At 38.7% G+C, this 21,565-nt stretch overlaps 1 protein-coding gene across 3 annotated transcripts in view; it reads left to right on the top strand.

Moving 5' to 3' along the window:
* The window catches only part of LOC140725499 (transient receptor potential cation channel subfamily V member 6-like), an 89,873-nt gene that overhangs the window by 9,668 nt on the left and 58,640 nt on the right, over nucleotides 1–21,565 (top strand). For 2 of the 3 annotated variants that reach the window (XM_073041028.1, XM_073041027.1), the window contains exon 2: nucleotides 12,680–12,774. The exons of the other annotated variant lie outside the window; for it this stretch is intronic. In XM_073041028.1, the coding sequence (XP_072897129.1) occupies nucleotides 12,680–12,774 (95 nt within the window). The remainder of the gene's footprint in view (nucleotides 1–12,679; nucleotides 12,775–21,565) is intronic. 3 annotated transcript variants of the gene reach the window in all.

Here is a 21,565-nt window from a genome sequence, read left to right as displayed (position 1 = left end):
TTCTTAAAGGAAGTAGCTAAAATGATAGTTTTGTTTTACATTGTCCAAAAATACCTAACTTCAAAGAAGGTTTCTTTAGGTTGGAAGGTTTTAAGTATAATTTACTGCAAAGGGATGGAAAGAAAACGGAAGTGACAAGTCAGTTAGCATAACACCAATCAGATTATGCTAATATGATTGGCGTTGTAGCACGTTAGTTTAGAATCAAGGTAATTAGGGAAAGTCAAAATGTTTTTTGAGAAAGGAAAGTCATATTAAACAGACTTCTTGAAATTTTCTGATGAAGTAATGTACTGTGGTTAACAGGGATGTGGGAATATTGTACTTGGATCTCCAGAAAGTATTTAATAAAGTGCTTCATCAAAAGAAGTTGGTAACTGTACCATATCAAAGTCAGTAGAAGATTGGTTGGCTAATAGGGGACCTAAGTAGGTCATTTTCTGGTTGCTGGGTCCTCTACTACTTAAACTTTATATAAATGATTTGGCTAAAGGAATTAAGGTATGTTTACTAGATTTGTTCATAATACAAAATTTGATAAGAAAGTAAATTCTACCAAAGGAGAATATAAAAAGATAATGTTAGGTTAAGTGAGTGTGCAAAGGTCTGGCAAATTGAGTATGTTTTGGGAAAATGGGGAATAGTCATTTTTGACAAAGAAATAAAAGAAACAAATTATTTAAAAAGTGAAAGATTGCAGATCTAAATGCAGTGTGTTTTGGGCATCATAGGGACTGACTGTTTGGCCTACAATATTGTGCTGAACCAATTCAGTTTGTACTCAAATGACTAACTAATCTCTTTCGCCCCCACAATGCCCATTTTCTTGCATTTTTCTTCATATTCATATGCCAATGTAAATGTCTCTGAAGTCTCCAATGTTTATGCCTATACCACCATTAGAGGCAGTGCATTCCAGGTGCCCATCATTCTGTGGTTTTTAAAAAAAAAAACTTTAAAACTTGCCCCTTTCATCTTTGAATTTACCCCCACTCACCTTAACCCTTAACTGCATACCCTTAGACAGGTATTAGACATTTCAACCCTTGGGGAAAAAATATTGTTAAGTCTTCTCTCTCCCATCATCTTATAAAGCTCTATCAGATCCTCCTTCACACTCTGCCTCAACAGAAAAAACAACCCAAGTTTGTCCAACCTCTCATTATAGCATATGCCCTTTCAGATGAGAAAAGATTTATTAGAAATCAACCTCCTGGATTGGCTTATGTGGAAAGGCTGGACAATCTGGTCTTGTTTCAACTAAAGTTTAAAAGAATGAGAGAGGACTTGGTTGAAATAGCTCTGACGCTGAGGGATCTTGACAAATGTTAAATGGATGTAACACACACAAAGTACTGGTGGAACGCAGCAGGCCAGGCAGCATCTATAGGGAGAAGCACAGTCGACGTTTTGGGCCGAGACCCTTCGTCAGGACTAACTGAAAGAAAAGATAGTAAGAGATTTGAAAGTAGGAGGGGATGGGGTGAAGCTAAGAGCTGGAAAGGCGATTGGCAAAAGGGATACAGAGCTGGAGAAGTGAAAGGATCATGGGTGGATGTTTCCATTTATGGGAAAATTAGTCACTACTTAAAAGTAGGGGGTTGTCCAATTAAATTCTTCCTCAATTATAAAGCATTAAGAGTTTTATTAATTGCTTGTTAATCAAAGAAGTAAAAGACTTCACGGATGTAGCAGCAGATCAGATCAGTATTATGATATTGAATGGCAGTGGTGGCTTGTTGCCTTGCCTATCATTCAGTAGTTTTCTTCTACTCACAAAAGTATACAGAAACAATTAGTGTTTCAGGCTGATGACTATCAGTATTGCCAGCACTTTCTGTTTTTATTTTGGCTTTAGAGCATCTACCTTTTTTGTTCTTTACTACCCAGTAATTTTATATGTCCCCGTCGAGTCTGCTACCATTAACAGTCAAATGAAGAAGTCACTGCAGCCAGTGGCCATGAACTGCGAGAGGCTGTGTATCTTTTTGCAAGTGGCTCACCTCATGACATTGCAGAGCCTTTTCACCTTCTGTAAGTCATCTCAGGGTTGTGACATAATGCTGTCCACCTGCTTGGATGAGTACAATTCTTACGAATGTGCTCAACACCATCTTGGGCAAAGCAGCCTGCTAGACAGATCCCATTCACCATGTTCATCCCTTCCAACATTGATGCTTCTCGTCTGTCGAGTGTTCCATTTGTTACTTCCTTTGATTTAAAAAAAAAACACCCTGTGGTCCTGACTGAATCCTGATGCAGGGTCTTGACTCAGTGCCAACATTCCCCTTTTGCCTCCACAAATTCTGCGTGACCCAGTGAGTTCTTCTAGCTTTCTGATTTGTACTCCGGATTTCTGTATTAACTGTCTCTTCCGTCTTCATGACTCACATGAAGCATAGCACCTCTATCAAGAATGTGGACAGGGCATTGTAGACGCAGGTACACATGTACTCACAGTACCCTCTCCAAGGTACATCACCCTGAGGAAGCATGTATTTTGCCTGCAACTTCACTTGATGTATGTCCTGAAACTCCCTACCCAACTACACTAGCCATTTTTTCTCAAAAGCAGTGTAGTGGTTCAGGACACTCACAGTCCCAGGCAAATAGAGATGGTCATTAATACATTTTTATATGTTAAATCAAGTCCAAGGGAGGACATTCACCAAAAATGACAAGGCCCTGGTGAATGTTGTTGAACAAACAAACATTGGGATACGGGTATATATTTCCCTGAAGGTGGTAACACTGGTAGGCGGTGATGAAGAAGGTATTTAGCATACATGTCTTACTGGTTAGGGCAATGAGCATTTGAGTTAGGATATCATGTTGCAACAGTACAAGGTGAAATCACTCGGACTATTGTACACATTTTTGGTCACCCAACTATAGAAAGGACGCAGTAAAGATCTGTGAGGGCATTACTGGGATTGGAAGGTTTGAGTTGTCAGGATAGGCTGGGAGTCGTCTTCTTTGGAGTGTAGAAGGCTGATGGGTGAGCATAAAGAGTATAGGTAAGATAGATGATCAGTCTTTTCCAAAGCTATGGGAGTCTTAAAACCAGGAATGTAGATTTTAAGATGAAAAGGGAAAATTTTAAAAGGGACCTGAGGGGAAGCTTTTCATACCAACTGCTAACAGCTACAGCCAAATAGCAAAGCTACAACACAGTGTTCAACAATTTGGACTGTAAACTGCAGCTGGTAGGGAAATGATGTGGAGTAAATTGAATATTCACTTGGCAATGGAATAATATACAATAACGTTCTGGGCATGTTATTAGACTGGCTGTTTTTCCAGAAATGGGCCGTTCATAGCTACGGGAGCCAGTGGAATGCTTCATCGTAATATTAATTCTATTTAATACCTGAGCAATATATATGAATGGACAAAGCAGTGAGAGTTGTATTTGATTAAATGCATTCAATTAAAGGCCTCTTAAGTAAACATAGATATTCTGCGGCTGGGCATCATCTCAGAGAGTTAACATTCTGGGTCCGTGCATTTTCATTTGCAATTTCCAGCTTCTACAGTATTCTTGCTTTTCAGTCAGCTGAGATTTCCTGTTGAAGCGTCCTCAATTTCTTTCAGTCAGAAAGAAAAAGAAAGTATATATGCAAGGTCCAGGAAGGTGATATCAGGCAAGATCTTTGAGGAATATAAAGGAAGCAGAAAATAAAGCATCTTTGAAGAAAAATGTAGTATCTTTGACGATTAGAATTAAAGAGATTTCCAAGGCATTTTAAAAATAAATATATTTACAAATAATTAAAGGGACTAGGCAGAGGATAGTGCCACTGAAGAACAAAGGTGTGAGTTTGTATCTGGAGCCAGAGGATATGAGTGAGGTACTAAATGAGTACTTTGCATCATTATTTGCCAAGGAGAAGGAATGGAGGACAGCGAGATCAGGAAGAGGTATGAAGACATTTCTGGCCATGCTGATATCAAGATGGAGAGTCTCTTGAAGAATGTCAAACTGGATAAGTTCTCAGGTCTTGATAGGATCTATCTCAGGTTATTGAGAGAGAATTGAGGCGATTACAGGTGCTTGATAGAATTCTTTGCATCCTCTTTGGCCATAGACCAGATCCCAGAGGACTAGAGAATAGCCAGCATTTTTCCTCTGTTTATAAAGGACAGTAGAGGCAGGCCAGGGTAGTGCAGTAGGAAAGCAGGTTTAGAATGTGACTGAAGATGTAAAGACACAGTTGCATTCTCATTGAATGCATTGCCGCAAACTGTAGATCAAAGATTGAGGGTAAGCAATGATTAAGCAACAAATTCAGCACAGCTACTGCCACTTCACTCCACTGAATCAGATCAGGACTCTGGCCCTTAACATACACCTTATACCAAACCACAGCCTTGTCACAGAGAGTTGGCTAATCATGTTTTCTTTGACAGAAGTGTTAGAGAGTACCAGGGAAAGTAAGGAACTTGTCACTATGTTTTTCAGATCATGATCTCCAGATTCTTGTGGAGGCAATGGAGAGTAGGAGGGAGGTCCTTCATGCCAGAAGGGCCAGGAGGAAACTCAGGACTACAATGAATAGCAGCTGGCAGGAGATGGCCATTGTATAATCCTCCCACAGTGACTCGCCAGGAACATGGGAGCAATGCCACAAGAGAGTTTATAAACTCACTAGATATATAAGGCAAGGATTTATCATTTGGAACTACTACCTTGTGCGTGCTGAATTCAGCCACTGTACTTGGACCCCTTCAGTTTGTAACTGTCTCTTTTTCTCGCTCATTTACTCAGTTGCATCCACGGTCAGAGATAGGCAGGTGGGCAGATCCTGGTGTATGTGTACCCTTGCCTGGAGACAGGCAAGTACATGGTAGACAAGCAAACTGTGCTACTGGTGCATTTTGAATTAATGCTTCCCCTTTGTCTTCCAGGCCAAAGTTGCAAGGAACGGAAGACAATCCCAGCAGATAAGAGTAGACCCTCCAGGCTCAGAGCCTAACCAGGCTGGAGGCAAGGGTCATCCTCTTGATGAGTATTGGGAAAATCCAGGCTCATACATATGGTGCTGCAGAGGAATTCCTGAATTTCTCTAATATGCAAAAGATCTTGTGTACCTTCACTATTCATTCCATCTGCACTATAGTTCATTATTTTTATCTTCTCGTTAGAGATCTGTCCACTCCGTCTCTTTTTCGGCTCTCCTGCCCAGTCTGAGCTCCATGCTGTCATCTGAGGTGGGTGGGGAGGAATAAAGCTCATAACTCTCTAGGGTATCACTGAAGTGAGCTGGGTGTGTGGTAACAGATAGCAGTTGTCTATAGTCATGCCCAGTGAGTTCCCATAGAGGCGTAGACAGCACAATCTCCTAGCATTCTCCACTGGTTGCTGGTGGTCCTGTGGTTTCAGTATACTTGCTCTCAACTACGCTGTCAAAATTGAAAATGTTACTGAAAACCAATCCTTAATTCTGTTGTGTGGAGTTTGCATGTTTTCTCTGTTACTATGTGGTTTCATCTGGTGCATTGATGTCCTTCCACTTCCGAAAAACATGCAGAGGGTTTGGGGTGATAACCATTGTAAATTGCCCCTTGTGCATATATGAGCATTGAGTTGCTGGAGAAGGAGATGTACTGGTGAGATTAAAGGAAAAATAAAATGGGTTGATTGGTTAGAATAAAAGGAAAAGGTGCTTGATGGTTAGTACAAACTTGGTAGGCAGAAGGCCCTGTGCCTGTGCCGTTTCTCAGACACTCTGAAGCAGTATGTGATCTATGCGAGGCACAGTGGACTGTACAAGAACGAAAGTGCCAAGGAGGGATTAGTACCCCATGAAATTCATGAAGAAATTTGGGTTGGTAAGGAGAGCCCAAACCACAACGTGAAATTATCCCTGCCTGAATTTTGAGAATGTTGCATCCCTCTCAAATTGACTCACCTGGGGAAAAAAAATTAGATTGGGGCCCCAATGCTTCAGTCAGCAACAACATGTGAGCAGTGGAGTAGATCAGCCCGTGCTGCCTGAAATTATCTTAGATGCAAGCAAGTTCTTGCTGATAGTGACCTTGGCTTCCGAGTTCAAAGCTGCCAAGGAACGGTATGTCTGTGGCTGGAGTGGGAGAAATCATTTAGAGGTATGTGAGTTCAAATAATTTGTGGTATATATACTGAAAGTAGTAAAGAAGCTCTTCCTTTTCTTTAAGGTCTCAAACCCCCTTTATTTATGGTATGAGTGATTGAAGTAGATTTCATTTAGAGTGACATTGTCGGTATACTTTGCGTACCAGGGCACCTCAACAAGTAACGCTAGAAAGCCACGATAGCTAATGTGCATCTTCACTATGTGAAGATCGACAGTAATCATTCTAATCTGTGAGTTAATAGTTGGATATTTCTGCAGTTAATGCCGGGTCTTTTCGTTAATTTGAAGTCTTTGATTTACATAGTAAAGGCAATAAATTACAGTCTGCTATAATGAAAACAGCATTTTAAATGGATCATTTTGCCACTACTACTTGGCTCTTAAAGATAGTTATCAGAATTTGAAGGTTTCATGCTTTGAATTCATTCAGCAATTGCCTTTCTGAGAATCCACAAGTGTTTATATTAATTATCACAAGACCATAAGATATAGGAGCAGAATTGAGCCATTTGACCCATCAGATTTGCTCTGGCATTTCATTATGGCTGATCATTTCCCTCTCAGCCCCAATCTCCTGCCTTCTTCGTTTTTCCATTCATGCCCTGACTAATCATGAGTCTTATCAACCTCTGCCCTAAATCTACCCACAGCTTGGCCTCCACAGCTATCTGTAGCAACAAATTTCACAGATTCACTACTCCTGGCTAAAGAAATTCCTCTCAAATCTAAAAGGACGCCCCTCTATTCTAAGGCTGTGTCCTCTGGTCTTGAGACCCTACAATAGGAAACATTCTCCCAATATCCACTCTATCGAGGCCTTTCAACATTCAACAGCTTTCAATAAGATCTTGCTCATTCTTCTGAATTCTAATGAGTACAGGCCCAGAGCCATCAAACGCTCCAATCGTGATAAGCTTTTCAAACCCGGAATCATTTTCATGAACCTTCTTTGAACCCTCTCCAATGTTAGCACATCCTTTCTTAAATATGTGTTCTAAAACTGCTCGCAATACTCCAAGTGAGGCTTCACCATTGCCTTTTAAAGCCTCAACATTACATCCTTGCTTTTATATTCTAGTCCTGTTGAAATGAATGCTAACATTATATTTGGCTTCCTCACCGCTGACTCGACCTGCAAATTAACTTATAGGGAATCATTCACAAGGACTCCCAAGTCCCTTTGCACCCCAGATTTTTGAATTTTCTCTCCATTTTTTAAAAAAAAGTCTATACTTTTATTTCTTCTACCAAAGTGCATGACCATACATTTCCTGAAGCTGTATTCCATCTGCCACTTTTCAAGTTCTCTTAATCTGTCTTAAGCCCTTCTGTAGCCTCTTTGTTTCCTCAAAACTATCCACCCCTCCACCTCTCTTCATATTGTCTGCAGACTTGGCCATAAAGCCATCAATTCTGTCATTCAAATCATTGACATATAATGTAAAAATAAGCGGTCCCAACACAGACCCCTGTGGAACACTGTTATTTGCTAGCAGCCATTCAGAAAAGGCTCCCTTTATTCCCACTCTTTTCTCCCTGCCAATCAGCCAATGCTCTATCCTTGCTAGTATCTTTCCTGTATTACCATGGGCTCCTAACTTGTTAAGCAGCCTGATGTATGGCACCTCATCAAAGGCCTTCTGGAAATCAAAGTAGACAACATCCACTGATTCTCCTTTGTCTATCCTGCGTGTTATTTCTTCAAAGAATTCGAACAGATTTGTCAGGCAAGATTTCTCTTAAGGAAACCTTGTTGACTATGGCCCATTTTATCATGTGCCTCCAAGTACCCCAAAACTTCACCCTTAACAATCAACTCCAACTTCTTCCCAAACATTGAGGTCAGTCTGATTGGCCTATAATTTGCTTTCTTCTTGCCACCCTCCCTTGAAGAGCAGAGTAACATTTGCAATTTTCCAGTGGTCCTGATCCATGCCAGAAATCATTGAATCTTGGAAGATCACTATTAATGCCTCCACAATCTCTTCAGAACCCTGGGGTGTGGACTATCTGGTCTGGTTGACTTATCTATCTTCAGATCTTGCAGTTTCCCAAGCACCTTCTCCGTGGTAATAGTAACTTTACATCCTTCTGACACACTCGAACTAATAACATAATGCTAGTGTCTCCCGCAGTAAAGGCTGATGCAATATACTTTCAGTTTATCCACCATTTCCTTATTCCCCAATTACTACCTCTCCAGCAACATTTTCCAGCAGTCCAATATCTACTCTCGCCTCTCTTTTACACTTTGCATACCTAAAGAAACTCTTTGTATCTTTTTTAATATCATTGGTCAGCTGATCTTTGTATCCTTCTTTTCCTCTTGACTTTTTTAGTTGCCTTATGTTTATTTTTAAAAGTTTCCCAATCCTGTAACTTCCCATTAATTTTTGCTCAATTTTATGTCCTCTCTTTGGCTGTTATATTGATTTTGACCTCTTTTGGTTAGCTCTTCTCTCATGTCCATACAATTCCTTTTATTCCCCTGTAATAGTGATACATCTGACTTAAGCTTCTCCTTCTCAAATTACAGGTTGAAATCTATCATATTATCATCACTGGTCCCCTAGAGGTTCCTCTATCTTAAGCTCTCTAATCAATTCTGGTTCAGTATACACACCTGATCCAGAATAATCTGATCCCCTAATAGGCTCAACCACGAGCCATCTCTTGGACATTCTACAAATTCCACCTCTTGGGTCCAGCACCAACCAGATTTCCCTGCATATTGAAATCCCCCACGACTGTCCTGACATTACCCTTTTATCTTGCATTTTCAAATTGCTTCTCTGTTCAAAAATTTATAATCTGTGTTTTGGATGAATAGCTTTCTAAAATACAAAATGAAATAAGTTCATGGCACCAATCAGTTGCCTTTAGTTTACATTGTTTTAGACTGACTACTTCATTTCAGATGGTTTGTGAAAGTGAATATTTTCATCACCAACAACTGCTGACCAGAAGTGTACTCTCTGGCAACATGAAGGATGCTACTACTTTGACCTCTGTCTTTGGAAACATTCCAGTTCTATGATCCAAAACTTGTTGTAAGTTATCTAATAAACATGGCAGTTAAGTGAGATCACAATTATTTACTTCCCAACCCTAATAGAATTCTATGAGTAATTGGGAGCACATTATTTTAAAATGTGGAATAATATTCACAAATGTTCAATTCCTTTGAGAATATTAATGATGCACTAATATTGCACATTGGACAAGTATTGTTGCATTAAGACTCTAAGATAAAGCAGCAGAATTTGGCCATTTGGCCCATTGAGTCTGCTCTGCTTAAGAATAATACTAATTCATAAATGAATGTTTGTAAGCAAACAAATCTCAAGGTGTATAACTTATATAGTCTTTGACATTAAATGTACTTTGAATATTTGTATTAAAAAGAAATAACCAGAAAGTTATTACTAATTGCCAGAAACACAAGATTCAAAATACATTTATTATCAATAAAATGTATAAATCATACAATCTTAAGATTTATTTGCTTACAGGTAGCCACAAAGCAAGAAACTGAAAGAACCCAATTAAAGAAAAAAATAAAAGACCAACACCCAATGCGTGAGCGAAAGAGAAAAAAAATTACAAACTTGTACAAACAATTATAAAGTGATTGACAACATTCCGAACCAAACTGAGTCCTCGGATCTGAACCTCGGAGCAGGGCCAAAGCCTCGCTTATCAGTTCATCGTATTGGTGGGCACGAGCACAGCAGCCAGGGCAGTCTGCATGGCCTCAGTGCCACGGAGAGCGAGCGCTATTGGCTCTCGCCTCTGATCCCAGCACCCTGTCATCTCAATCCGTCTGGACCGGCATTTAAATTGAACAAACAGCTGAACAGCGAAAAGCTCCAGCATGCTGGAGCGAGGATTGATCATGGGGGAAATTGAACAAAATCGGCTCTTGCCTCTGATGTGGGCCGGTGTTTCGTACCTCACACTAGGACCTGGCTACGTCAAAGGGCTGGAGGCCTAGACCCCTGAAATCGCCTTGCTATCTCTCACCCTTTCACGGTGATAATTTAACATAATTGATTACAGAAAAATTGTTTTTAGTTGTATTTCTTAACTTTTTAAGTACCAGTGAGTTGATGCATATGTTCGGTAGTGCCATTTTAACTGGAAATTCCCTGTCTGATTAGCCTCACAGATAGCCAATAAGGCATAACTGAACCAGTCTATTGCACGTATTCTGCTGAGTAATCTGGTGTGCGTAAGTAACGTATAGAGCAACCTTATTCTGAACAAATTTATTGTTTGTAAAAGTTATTTTAACTTGACTTGGTTTGTATATAAAAACAAGTTAATCAAGGTGTATTTAAACATTGGGTATAATCTTGGAACAACAAGCCAATGATGTTTAGAAAAAGCTTTCACCGTAACTGGTTTGTAATTGTATAAAGGCTGATGGTGTGATCAAGATGTGCACTGTGATGGTAAGATAAAGATTGCACTCAATGATATTTTTACGAGAAATTTCTGCCAGTTTTCAATGGGGAGAATAGGAGTAGGTAGTTTCTCATTTGGATGAGGAAAATTGATAACTAAGCTTTCCTCTTACTCAGTACTTGCACTTTCTTGCAGTAAAGCTGAGGTAATTTTAGTAGTTAACTTTTTGACTGTTGTATTAGAGAATGGTATGATAGAGGATGATTAGCAAATGAGCAAACAAAATAAGCAGCAGAAAAATAATTTTTAAAGTGGTTTGAGTGAGAATTCTGATTGTTATATGCATGTGTATTTCTAGATTTTACTTAAGGAAAATTAGATGCGTTTCTGAAAAATCCACATTTATTTAATGTTTCAATATATTTTGAGTGGGCAAACTTTCATGCAGCAATATTACAGGATTAAGTAACTTCTTGTTTATTTCGCTTCCTTTTCTGAATGAGTTATTCATTGATCACTATAAGAAGAAATCCCTAAACTGAATAGTGAATCTAATATTTTGAAATGTACTCCATCATTTACCCCATCATGTAACCTGGACAGAGCAATTTAATGTGTCTATCCAGACTATACATTTACTCCATAATGTAACCTGGATAGAGCATCTCAGCTTTTCTCTCTGGCAATAAGGCCAACATTTGATTTCTTTTGACTCATTCTTTCTGGCTAAAACCTTAAATTCATTACTACTGTTTGTGCTTGTTTTGGAAACAAAACCTTTTCCAACTTGTTTAAAATGCATTTTAAAATGGATTCAGTTTGTGAATAAAAATGTGATTGGTTCAAATGGATAAATTGAGAAACTATCACTCCAAACTGAGAAGCATCTGTCATTTAACCTACTGATGTTGATTGAAACAGGAAGGTTTAATATAATTCTGAAAGTTTAGTGATAATATTCTCGTTCTTACTAATAATTATTCAAGGTTCATGATTTAATGGGAAAATATCAAACTTAATAGGAAACATAGAAGAGAGATGGTAAAGGTAAATGGTGAATGTTTTACAAAGTGTATAACAGGTTTGTAGATTTCCAAAGACATTGCTGAGCCCAACTATTCAGTATAAAGGGGAGTCATTATAGAATACTGGGAGAAATCCATGAATCATTGTTTAAAAGATTTTTGTCTGCGGATGCTGGAAACAAGCAGGTGGGAGGTAAACAAAGGAGTGGTTACTGGATATAGGGGGAAAATTGACGTTGATGCTGTCAAGTTAGAGACTACCAAGACTGAATAGGAAGTGTTGCTCCTCCAACTTGCGTCAGGCCTCACCATTAAAATTGAATATAATAAAATCATGGTCAGTGGTGTCTGGAATTATCTTGTGTGAAAACAAGCACTGAACTGAAAGATTGCGGTTCCATTTAATGTTGACTCAATCGAGAGGAAGAGTGGTAGAAAGAGTCATTGTGGGAGATAATCGGTGAAATGCAATTTTTAAGTGAACAGTATTATAGAAAAGAAAGGTTTCAATTCTTCAAATTTTGAATCCTATAGTTTGAAGATGGGTGTGGTATTTGATGTGGATATAGAACTAGAAATAATGGATTAATATTACCTTGGGCAAAATGTGATTCAAAGAAATCCACCCCACCCCCAGAGTCATATGTCTATTAATGCTTTTAAAACCCGTTGATACTGTTTTAATAGAGCACATGGAGAGAAAAGACCATATATAGTATGGAACTTGACACTAAATGAGTTTGTAAAATCTTAGAAATGTCAGACCAAAGATGATAACAGAACATTTGGGGATTGTTTTTCTTTTATTCAATCTGACTCTTGAGATGTTAGTAGCAAAAGCTTATTGAAACTTTCTTCAGGAGAAAAAATTGTGAATTGGTAAAATACTTGACAGAGTGGAGTATTTTTAGTCTGTGAAAGAAAAGGCTTGGTTGGCCAAACAATCTTTTTCATTCCATACTTGTTTAGCAATGGTGAAACTAATCTCACCTCTATTCAGAATTAGTTACAAGTTATTGACCTACTGATAGCAACCTTGCTGTATATTGTATTTGTATTTGAAATTGACATTAAAAGTACAATTTAAGCTTTTAACTGATGGATTACAAAAGAAATGATTTCACTTTGCAGAATAGAAAGTCCTTTATTCAAAGCGGCAAGACAAAATGATGTTGAAACCTTGAAGAATTTAATAGAGGACAAACATGTAGACCCTTATGAAAGAGGTGAGTAAATTGTAGCTGCAGGTAGCAATATATTGCACCAAATACTGCATGCCTGAAAACTGGCAAACATTTTATACTGTGGCAAACTGCTAAATGTTCAAGAGACTTAAATTACTAAATTATTAAATATACTTGGTGGTTCAGTAAAATTGGTATAACAGCAATTGTGGACCAAAGAAACAAATTTGTGATTAATTCCAATTCCGTCACCCAAAAAAATTTGTCTGAGAATTCCATTAAGGATAGCAGTGAGGAGGAATGATGAAGTCAGTGTAAAATGTAGAGAACGGTACTTGGGATGCTATGATTACAGTATACCACACCTGTAACAGCACAGGTTTGTGTGTGTGTATGTGTGAAAATAGAAGCCTCTAGAATTATATCAATGACCGATTCATAATTTTAATATTTTTGGACACAATTTTTCTGCTTAATTTATTAGAGATAATACCATGTCATTAAATTCCCATTTTTAGAAGTTGGAACACTGACTTTGTTCATGGCATTCTTTATTATTCAGTAGTAGAAGAATTTCCAGAGTTTCTTGATGCATTTTCTAATTTGCAGGGAAAGCAGCAAGGGAAACTGTGGTCAGTAACAAAGATTTGGTCATGTTCTGGAGTATCACAAAGTTGTAGTCACTGAGTGCAACCTTTTTCCATCTAGCAAGCATTTTCAACCTTTTGTTGAGGATCTTGAGAAACCCCTTTCATACTGTATATCTTTCTGGTGACTTGTGCTCCAGGGCTACTGTAGAATAAATGTAGACATCTGTATAAACTGACCAATGAAGGTGCTGTGGGGTAAATTGCATAAATAACTGATGTGTATAGAATCTTTGGTGGTGAAATATGGAATGTGGTAGAGCCCAAACGATAATTGTCATTAAATTCACCAACAATGCCAATTAATCCTTAATTATAGGAATAGTCTTGATACCAAAACTAGATTGCTTGCAAGCTTATCATTTAGAAACCAAACTTATTAAGACATACCCTTGTCTCCTCCATTGTTTGGCTATTTGTATTGATGCCATTTTAACCAATTTACTGTGATTTTAGAGGAACTTGTATTAACTTTACCCAACTTTGTGCTCTGCCCTGTCAGCATGTGAATGGCATTAATTGCATCAGTTGTTCACATTAGCTCTGTATAGGAAACATGCATGTTGCAGAGTAAAGATAATGTGAATTTTTTACCTCTCGAAATCCATTTCGAAGTAGAACTACATTGTAAAAACTATTTATTATTACATCAAAGTGAAATTCTCCCCATAGCAAATTACATTTCAGTCATATAACCATATATAACAATCACAGCACGGAAACAGGCCATTCCGGCCCTCCTAGTCCGTGCCGAACTCTTAATCTCACCTAGTCCCACCTACCCGCACTCAGCCCATAACCCTCCACTCCTTTCCTATCCATATACCTATCCAATTTTACCTTAAATGACACAACTGAACTGGCCTCTACTACTTCTACAGGAAGCTCATTCCACACAGCTATCACTCTCTGAGTAAAGAAATACCCCCTCGTGTTTCCCTTAAACTTTTGCCCCCTAACTCTCAAATCATGTCCTCTCGTTTGAATCTCCCCTACTCTCAATGGAAACAGCCTATTCACGTCAACTCTATCTATCCCTCTCAACATTTTAAATACCTCGATCAAATCCCCCCTCAACCTTCTACGCTCCAATGAATAGAGACCTAACTTGTTCAACCTTTCTCTGTAACTTAAGTGCTGAAACCCAGGTAACATCCTAGTAAATCGTCTCTGCACTCTCTCTAATTTATTGATATCTTTCCTATAATTCGGTGACCAGAACTGTACACAATATTCCAAATTTGGCCTTACCAATGCCTTGTACAATTTTAACATTACATCCCAACTTCTGTACTCAATGCTCTGATTTATAAAGGCCAGCGTTCCAAAAGCCTTCTTCACCACCCTATCTACATGAGACTCCACCTTCAGGGAACTATGCACTGTTATTCCTAGATCTCTCTGTTCCACTGCATTCCTCAATGCCCTACCATTTACCCTGTATGTTCTATTTGGATTATTCCTGCCAAAATGTAGAACCTCACACTTCTCAGCATTAAACTCCATCTGCCAACGTTCAGCCCATTCTTCTAACCGGCATAAATCTCCCTGCAAGCTTTGAAAACCCACCTCATTATCCACAACACCTCCTACCTTAGTATCATCAGCATACTTACTAATCCAATTTACCACCCCATCATCCAGATCATTTATGTATATTACAAACAACATTGGGCCCAAAACAGATCCCTGAGGCACCCCGCTAGTCACCGGCCTCCATCCCGATAAACAATTATCCACCACTACTCTCTGGCATCTCCCATCTAGCCACTGTTGAATCCATTTTATTACTCCAGCATTAATACCTAACGACTGAACCTTCTTAACTAACCTTCCATGTGGAACTTTGTCAAAGGCCTTGCTGAAGTCCATATAGACTACATCCACTGCCTTACCCTCGTCAACATTCCTCGTAACTACTTCAAAAAATTCAATAAGGTTTGTCAAACATGACCTTCCACGCACAAATCCATGCTGGCTACTCCTAATCAGATCCTGTCTATCCAGATAATTATAAATACTATCTCTAAGAATACTTTCCATTAATTTACCCACCACTGATGTCAAACTGACAGGTCTATAATTGCCAGGCTTACTTCTAGAACCCTTTTTAAACAATGGAACCACATGAGCAATACGCCAATCCTCCGGCACAATCCCTGTTTCTAATGACATCTGAAAGATCTCCGTCAGAGCTCCTGCTATCTCTACACAAACTTCCCTCAAGGTCCTGGGGAATATCTGGTCAGGACCCGGAGATTTATCCACTTTTAAATTTCTTAAAAGCGCCAGTACTTCCACCTCTTTAATTGTCATAGGTTCCATAACTTCCTTACTTGTTTCCCACACCTTACACCATTCAATATCCTTCTCCTTAGTGAATACCGAAGAGAAGAAATCGTTCAAAATCTCTCCCATCTCCCTCGGCTCCACACATAGCTGACCACCCTGATTCTCTAAGGGACCAATTTTATCCCTCACTATCCTCTTGCTTTTAATATAACTGTAGAAGCCTTTCGGATTTACTTCCACCTTATTTGCCAAACCAAACTCGTAACTTCTTTTAGCTTTTCTAATCTCTTTCTTAAGTTTCCTTTTACATTCTTTATATTCCTCGAGCAATTCCTTTACTCCATGCTGCCTATATCTATTGTAGACATCCCTCTTTTTTCGAACCAAGTTTCTAATATCCCTTGAAAACCATGGCGCTTTCAAACCTTTAACCTTTCCTTTCAACCGAACAGGAACATAAAGATTCTGTACCCTCATAATTTCACCCTTAAATGACCTCCATTTCTCTATTACATCCTTCCCATAAAACAACTTGACCCATTCCACTCTCTCTAAATCCCTGCGCATCTCCTCAAAGTTAGCCTTTCTCCAATCAAAAATCTCAACTCGAGGTCCAGTCCTGTCCTTCTCCATAATTATATTGAAGCTAATGCTATTGTGATCACTGGACCCGAAGTGCTCCCCAACACATACATCTGTCAGCTGACCTATCGCATTCCCTAACAGGAGATCCAACACTGCCCCATCTCTAGTCGGTACTTCTATGTATTGTTGCAAAAAGCTATCCTGCACACATTTCACAAACTCTAAACCATCCAGCCCTTTTACAGAATGAGCTTCCCAATCTATGTGTGGAAAATTAAAATCTCCCACAATCACCACCTTGTGTTTACTACAAATATCTGCTATCTCCTTACACATTTGCTCTTCCAACTCACGCTCCCCATTAGGTGGCCTATAATACACTCCTATCAGTGTTACTACACCTTTCCCATTCCTCAATTCCACCCAAATAGCCTCCCTAGAGGAGCTCTGTAATCTATCCTTCCAAAGCACCGCCATAAGATTTTCTCGGACAAGCAATGCAACACCTCCTCCTCTGGCCCCTCCTACTCATGCTGACAAAGTTGCAACCATTTTGCAGTAAAGATTGCATATAATCTTCTAAAATGTTAGCAACAGAAAAGGAACCCAAAATCAACAGTGTCTTGAATATCCTTCAGCTTTTTGGAATTAATTTTCAGACTTCATTTTCACACAGATGTTCAGGAGATTTAAATTTGTTACCTAATTTTTGTAATGTGGAAATAAATGAGAAAATATTCTCTCCATATTTACATTGGCAAAGTGAAATTGATGAACTATAGACCACCATGAGTAGATGTGTAAGGCACGGTCCATAAATGTGTAATCTTTAAATAGACTGGAACACTGAGAATATGAAACCCTTTTGAAGTTTCTTCATTGTCCTGTTTAGAGCTTTGTGAACGCACTGCATTATAAAGTGAAGTGATTTGTGACTTCTGTAATTGGTTGGCAAGATGGAAGACTACCAGAAATCCCTAAACTCAACTTTGATTTCACACATCGGGCAATAATACAGCAAACATGGCAGTGAGAAACTGTTAAAGAAATGGATTATCTTGTCTGAAACAAAAGCACCAATAGAAAGTGAAATTTGGATGATCTTAAAATTTATAGTGTAAGAATTTTGCTCCCATATACGGACATTTTATTGGCTTGGTAAACACTAAAGACTTTTGCATTTCTGCCCAGTTGACTAAGAATAAAAAGCCATCTGTATAAGTAAACTGGTTCATGAATCCTACATTGAAGTGCAATGAAAAGCACAGAAGCCTGGTGTTATTGAAATACAGCTCAATTGATTTCAGAATATTAATCCACAGAAAAAGCATGGTTGCTTTGCAAAATTGTCATGGCAGCAGTTGATATATGAACAATTGCTCCCTGCAGCTACATGTTCAAAGCGTAGAAAAGATGCTGTGTATATATTTTTTTAAAAATAAGAGGAATGGTTAGCCCAAGGAATACACATTTTCTATTAGCAGTTACTCATTAGAAATGAAGATGGACGAGCAAAAAGAAACAAAAGACCTTCAGCATGAACACAAGGGATTCTGCAGATCCTGAAAATCTAGAGCAACGTACTCCATGTTGGAGGAACCCAGCAAGTCGGGCAGAATCTGTGGAGGTGAATGAACAGTCAATGTTTTGGGCCAAGACCTTCATCAGCACTGGAAAGGAAAGACCAAGAAGCCCAATTAAGAAGATGGGGAGAAGGAGAGCGGGGTGAATGGGAGAAAGAAATTCCCAGGTTAAGAAATCAATATTCATGCAACTAAGTTGGAGACTGCCGAGACAGTATGTGTTGCTCCTCCAATCTGAATTTTCTTCATCATGGCAGGAGAGGAGGCCATCGACAGACGGAAAGGGTATATGAAGTTGAAGTAAAATGGGTAACCACCAGGAGATTCTGCCTCTTGTGACAAATGGAGTGAAGGTGCTTGCCAAAGCAGTCCTCCAATCCGCATAGGGTCTTTCCTTCAGTATGTATGCAAAATTCCAAGTATGTATGCAGTATACAACCCTGAAATTCACCTTCCCCAAAGACAATCACAAAACAAAGAAGAACCACGAATAAACCTTTACAAAGGAAAATATCAAGCATCAAACCCCCCCATGTGGGGGGTGGGGGGAGAAAAGATCTTCCAGATTTCTTGGAAATACTCACGAAAGGCAAGCTTCAAGTGCACCTGCTTTTAGTATGTGCATCCAGTGCTGAATATTACTCATTTCACTTGAAAGCAGAATACAAACTAACTGAGATAAAAGAGAATGCACGTGCTGAAATCAGAAATGGCAGACAGAATGCAGAAGAACTTGGGAGTCGAGCAGCATCTATGGAGACAAAAGGTATAAGGTAACAATTTGGCTCAAAGCCCTGCATCCGGACATAATAAAGAAGGATAAAATACAATTTCACAGGTGTGATCAGCCATTGATGTCCCTTTTTTTTTAACAACCTGAAATCAAGCAATCAAGTATTAATCTGCAAGTTCTGCTTATGTTATGTAAATGAAAGGAGAAGCAAAATTTGTCTCCAAATTAATGACCCTTTTTTTCACAACCTGAAATCAAGCAATGAAGTATTAATCTGCGAGTTCTACTTATGTAAATGAAAGGAGAAGCAAAAATTGTCTCCAAACTGAAGGCTGGTTCAGAAGTTTCTTAAATACCAGATTCAAGACATTAGTTCTTACTGCAAGTTCGTAATTGTACTTACTGCATTTATTGTTCTACTTCTAGACTTAACAGTTCTCCACACCATTTTGTTTTCAGATGCATCTTAATAAGGAGGCAGGCAACGTATACTAAATGAAATCCTGATGCAAGTGGAGCACTGTATATGCTGTGATGCATTTGTAACAAATGACTAGGTTCAATTCTGAAAGATAAACTAGGAAACTTCCCAGTTTTCGCTCCTGGCAAAATGGTCAGGTTGCTGTGGCTGTTTGAATTTTTTTTTTGCAAGCTTTATCCCCAGAGAAGATGGCTACAATATTTTAAGGTGTCTTGTCATATGATCTAATGAGTATCAGAAAGATTCTGCAAATGTTTAATTGCAGGGATCCCTCTAGATTTGTTTGAACAGCAGAGAAAACAAACATCAATTACAGGATATTACAGAACATTTGAAAGCAATACTAGTCGGTGGATGACCTTTCGTTTTGGGTTCAAGACTTTGATGGATTTAAAGAGTACTATAGTTTTCGTGTTTAATTCAACATTATTTCTATTAAAAGCAAATGAAATTAAGAGTGCAGAGCAGATCTATTGGCATACCTCACTGGGAAATGGAACACTGCAGAATTGCTGAGGAATATCCAGTTGGAAATGCTTCTTCTATAAAATATTTGTCCTTAATGGCTATCCCTGGCCAGTTGCTGAAGAAGTGAAGGATAAGCAAAATTGTGAAAAATTTTGTGTTAAAACATGAAAAGAGGACACAGCAAAAATCCAGATAACCTTTTGCCAAACCGTTGATAGTGTGATATCAATAAGTATCAATGGGCATGAGGAAGCCATCAGAAACTGGTTACTGAGCTTTATGCAACTACTGCAAGATTTGAAACTCATTGCAAGTGAACATAGTGATTTGATAAAACATGTCCATAGTGCCTTTTGTGAATAGCCACACGTTCTAAGAAATGGTGCTTCAAAGGGATTTTAGTTTTAGGACATAATTGCAAGCTGTACATTGAAATATAATTTCCAGCATTTCTAGGGCTACTTAATTGAAAGATTGGTGAGAGGATTCCATAGAGCATAGAGCACAGGGACAGGCCCTTCTGCTCACAATGTTATGCCAAACCAAATAAATTAGTGATCAAATGGCCAGCTAAACTAATCCCCTCTGATTACACAATGTCCATATCCTTCCATTTCCCTCACATTCATGTGGCTATCTAAACACCTGTTAGGAGTCTAATGTATCTGCCTCTACCACCACCCCAGTCTGTGCATTCCAGGCACCTGCCACTCTCTGTGCTTATTTTTTTTTAAAAAAAGCTTGTCCCTCACCTCTCCTTTGAAATTTCCCCTTTCACCTTAAATGCATGTCTCTAGTATTACATATTTCAATCCTGTGGAACAAGTTATTGCCTGTCTACTCTACCTATGCTTCTCATAATCTTATAAACCTCATATCGGATCTCCCCTCAGCCTCTGCCACTCCAGAGAAAACAACCAAACCTTCTCCAGTCTCCTGTTAGAGCAAATGCCTGTAATCTATGTAGCATCCTGGTAAACCTCTTCGGTATCCTTCCTGTAATTGGGTGAGCAGAACCGTGCAATCCTTTAGAGAATCAACATTTAAGTTTTTTTTTTCCAGACAGTGCATTATACTTGTACATGATAGATACAATAGATCAGTATCACCTCCACATACATAGCAGAAGAATATGTATAACGCATGTATGATTATTTTCAGACTCAAGCAGGAACCCAAATTTTTGGTCTTGTATATGTGCCACTTCCTTTTGAATGAATGATGATGAAAATAAAATATCTCCAGCTTGAGGAAAAATAATGTATTTACTGAATTTATCTTTACTTGAGTAGGCAGTGATGTTGTCTTTGTACCTTCATGTCATTATAATACAGTTGTTTGTTAATCTACATGTCTTAATATTAAGCAAAGGAGTTGCAGCTTAATAGATCCAAGCCCTCTGTAGACATAAACATTGCAGGTAATGCCACTGCAATACCTACTTTGATATAATTTCTGTAAACCAGAAGTGCAGTTAAGGCTTGTTAACAGCATAGGCCACTCACATTGAATTAGACTTTATATTTGGAGAGTTGAACCACACACAGTAGCATTAATTAAAGTAAACCAAACTTGTATGGTCATTGGAAATTGTTATTTCTTTAAACTTTCTAGTTTTGGCTTATCGCCCAATTAATAGCCCTAGGCCCCTCTTGCATGCTCAGCGAAAAAGCTCCCTCTCCCTGCTCCAATCATCATATACCCGGCATTCCTGATTATGAATCCATAAGCTTCCAATGCTCCCTTCCGCTTCTTACCATTGACTGAAAGCCCAATCCACCTTAGTTTTTAGCCCTCCAGAATGGCAAAGTTGGCATTGAACAAGTCTTTCTGATGCCTTGGCATTTGCCCTGAGAATTTTCTTACCTCCCAGTTAAATGGAGCAAGACAAAATGTGATTTATTGAACCATTCCAATCATGGAAAAGATTTTAGCTCATATGTTTATTAGATCTATTTTGTAGGATGTTGGAAGAATATTACAGTTGCTGCAGGAGAGACCAGGCATGTGCAGCCAAAGTCTGCATGGAGAGCAACCTGCTTGA

This window comes from Hemitrygon akajei, chromosome 3, assembly GCF_048418815.1.
Source record: "Hemitrygon akajei chromosome 3, sHemAka1.3, whole genome shotgun sequence".
NCBI classification, from domain to species: domain Eukaryota; kingdom Metazoa; phylum Chordata; class Chondrichthyes; order Myliobatiformes; family Dasyatidae; genus Hemitrygon; species Hemitrygon akajei.
The sequence above is the reverse complement of the archived record's forward strand: the minus strand, read 5'-3'. Positions and strand labels throughout refer to the sequence as shown.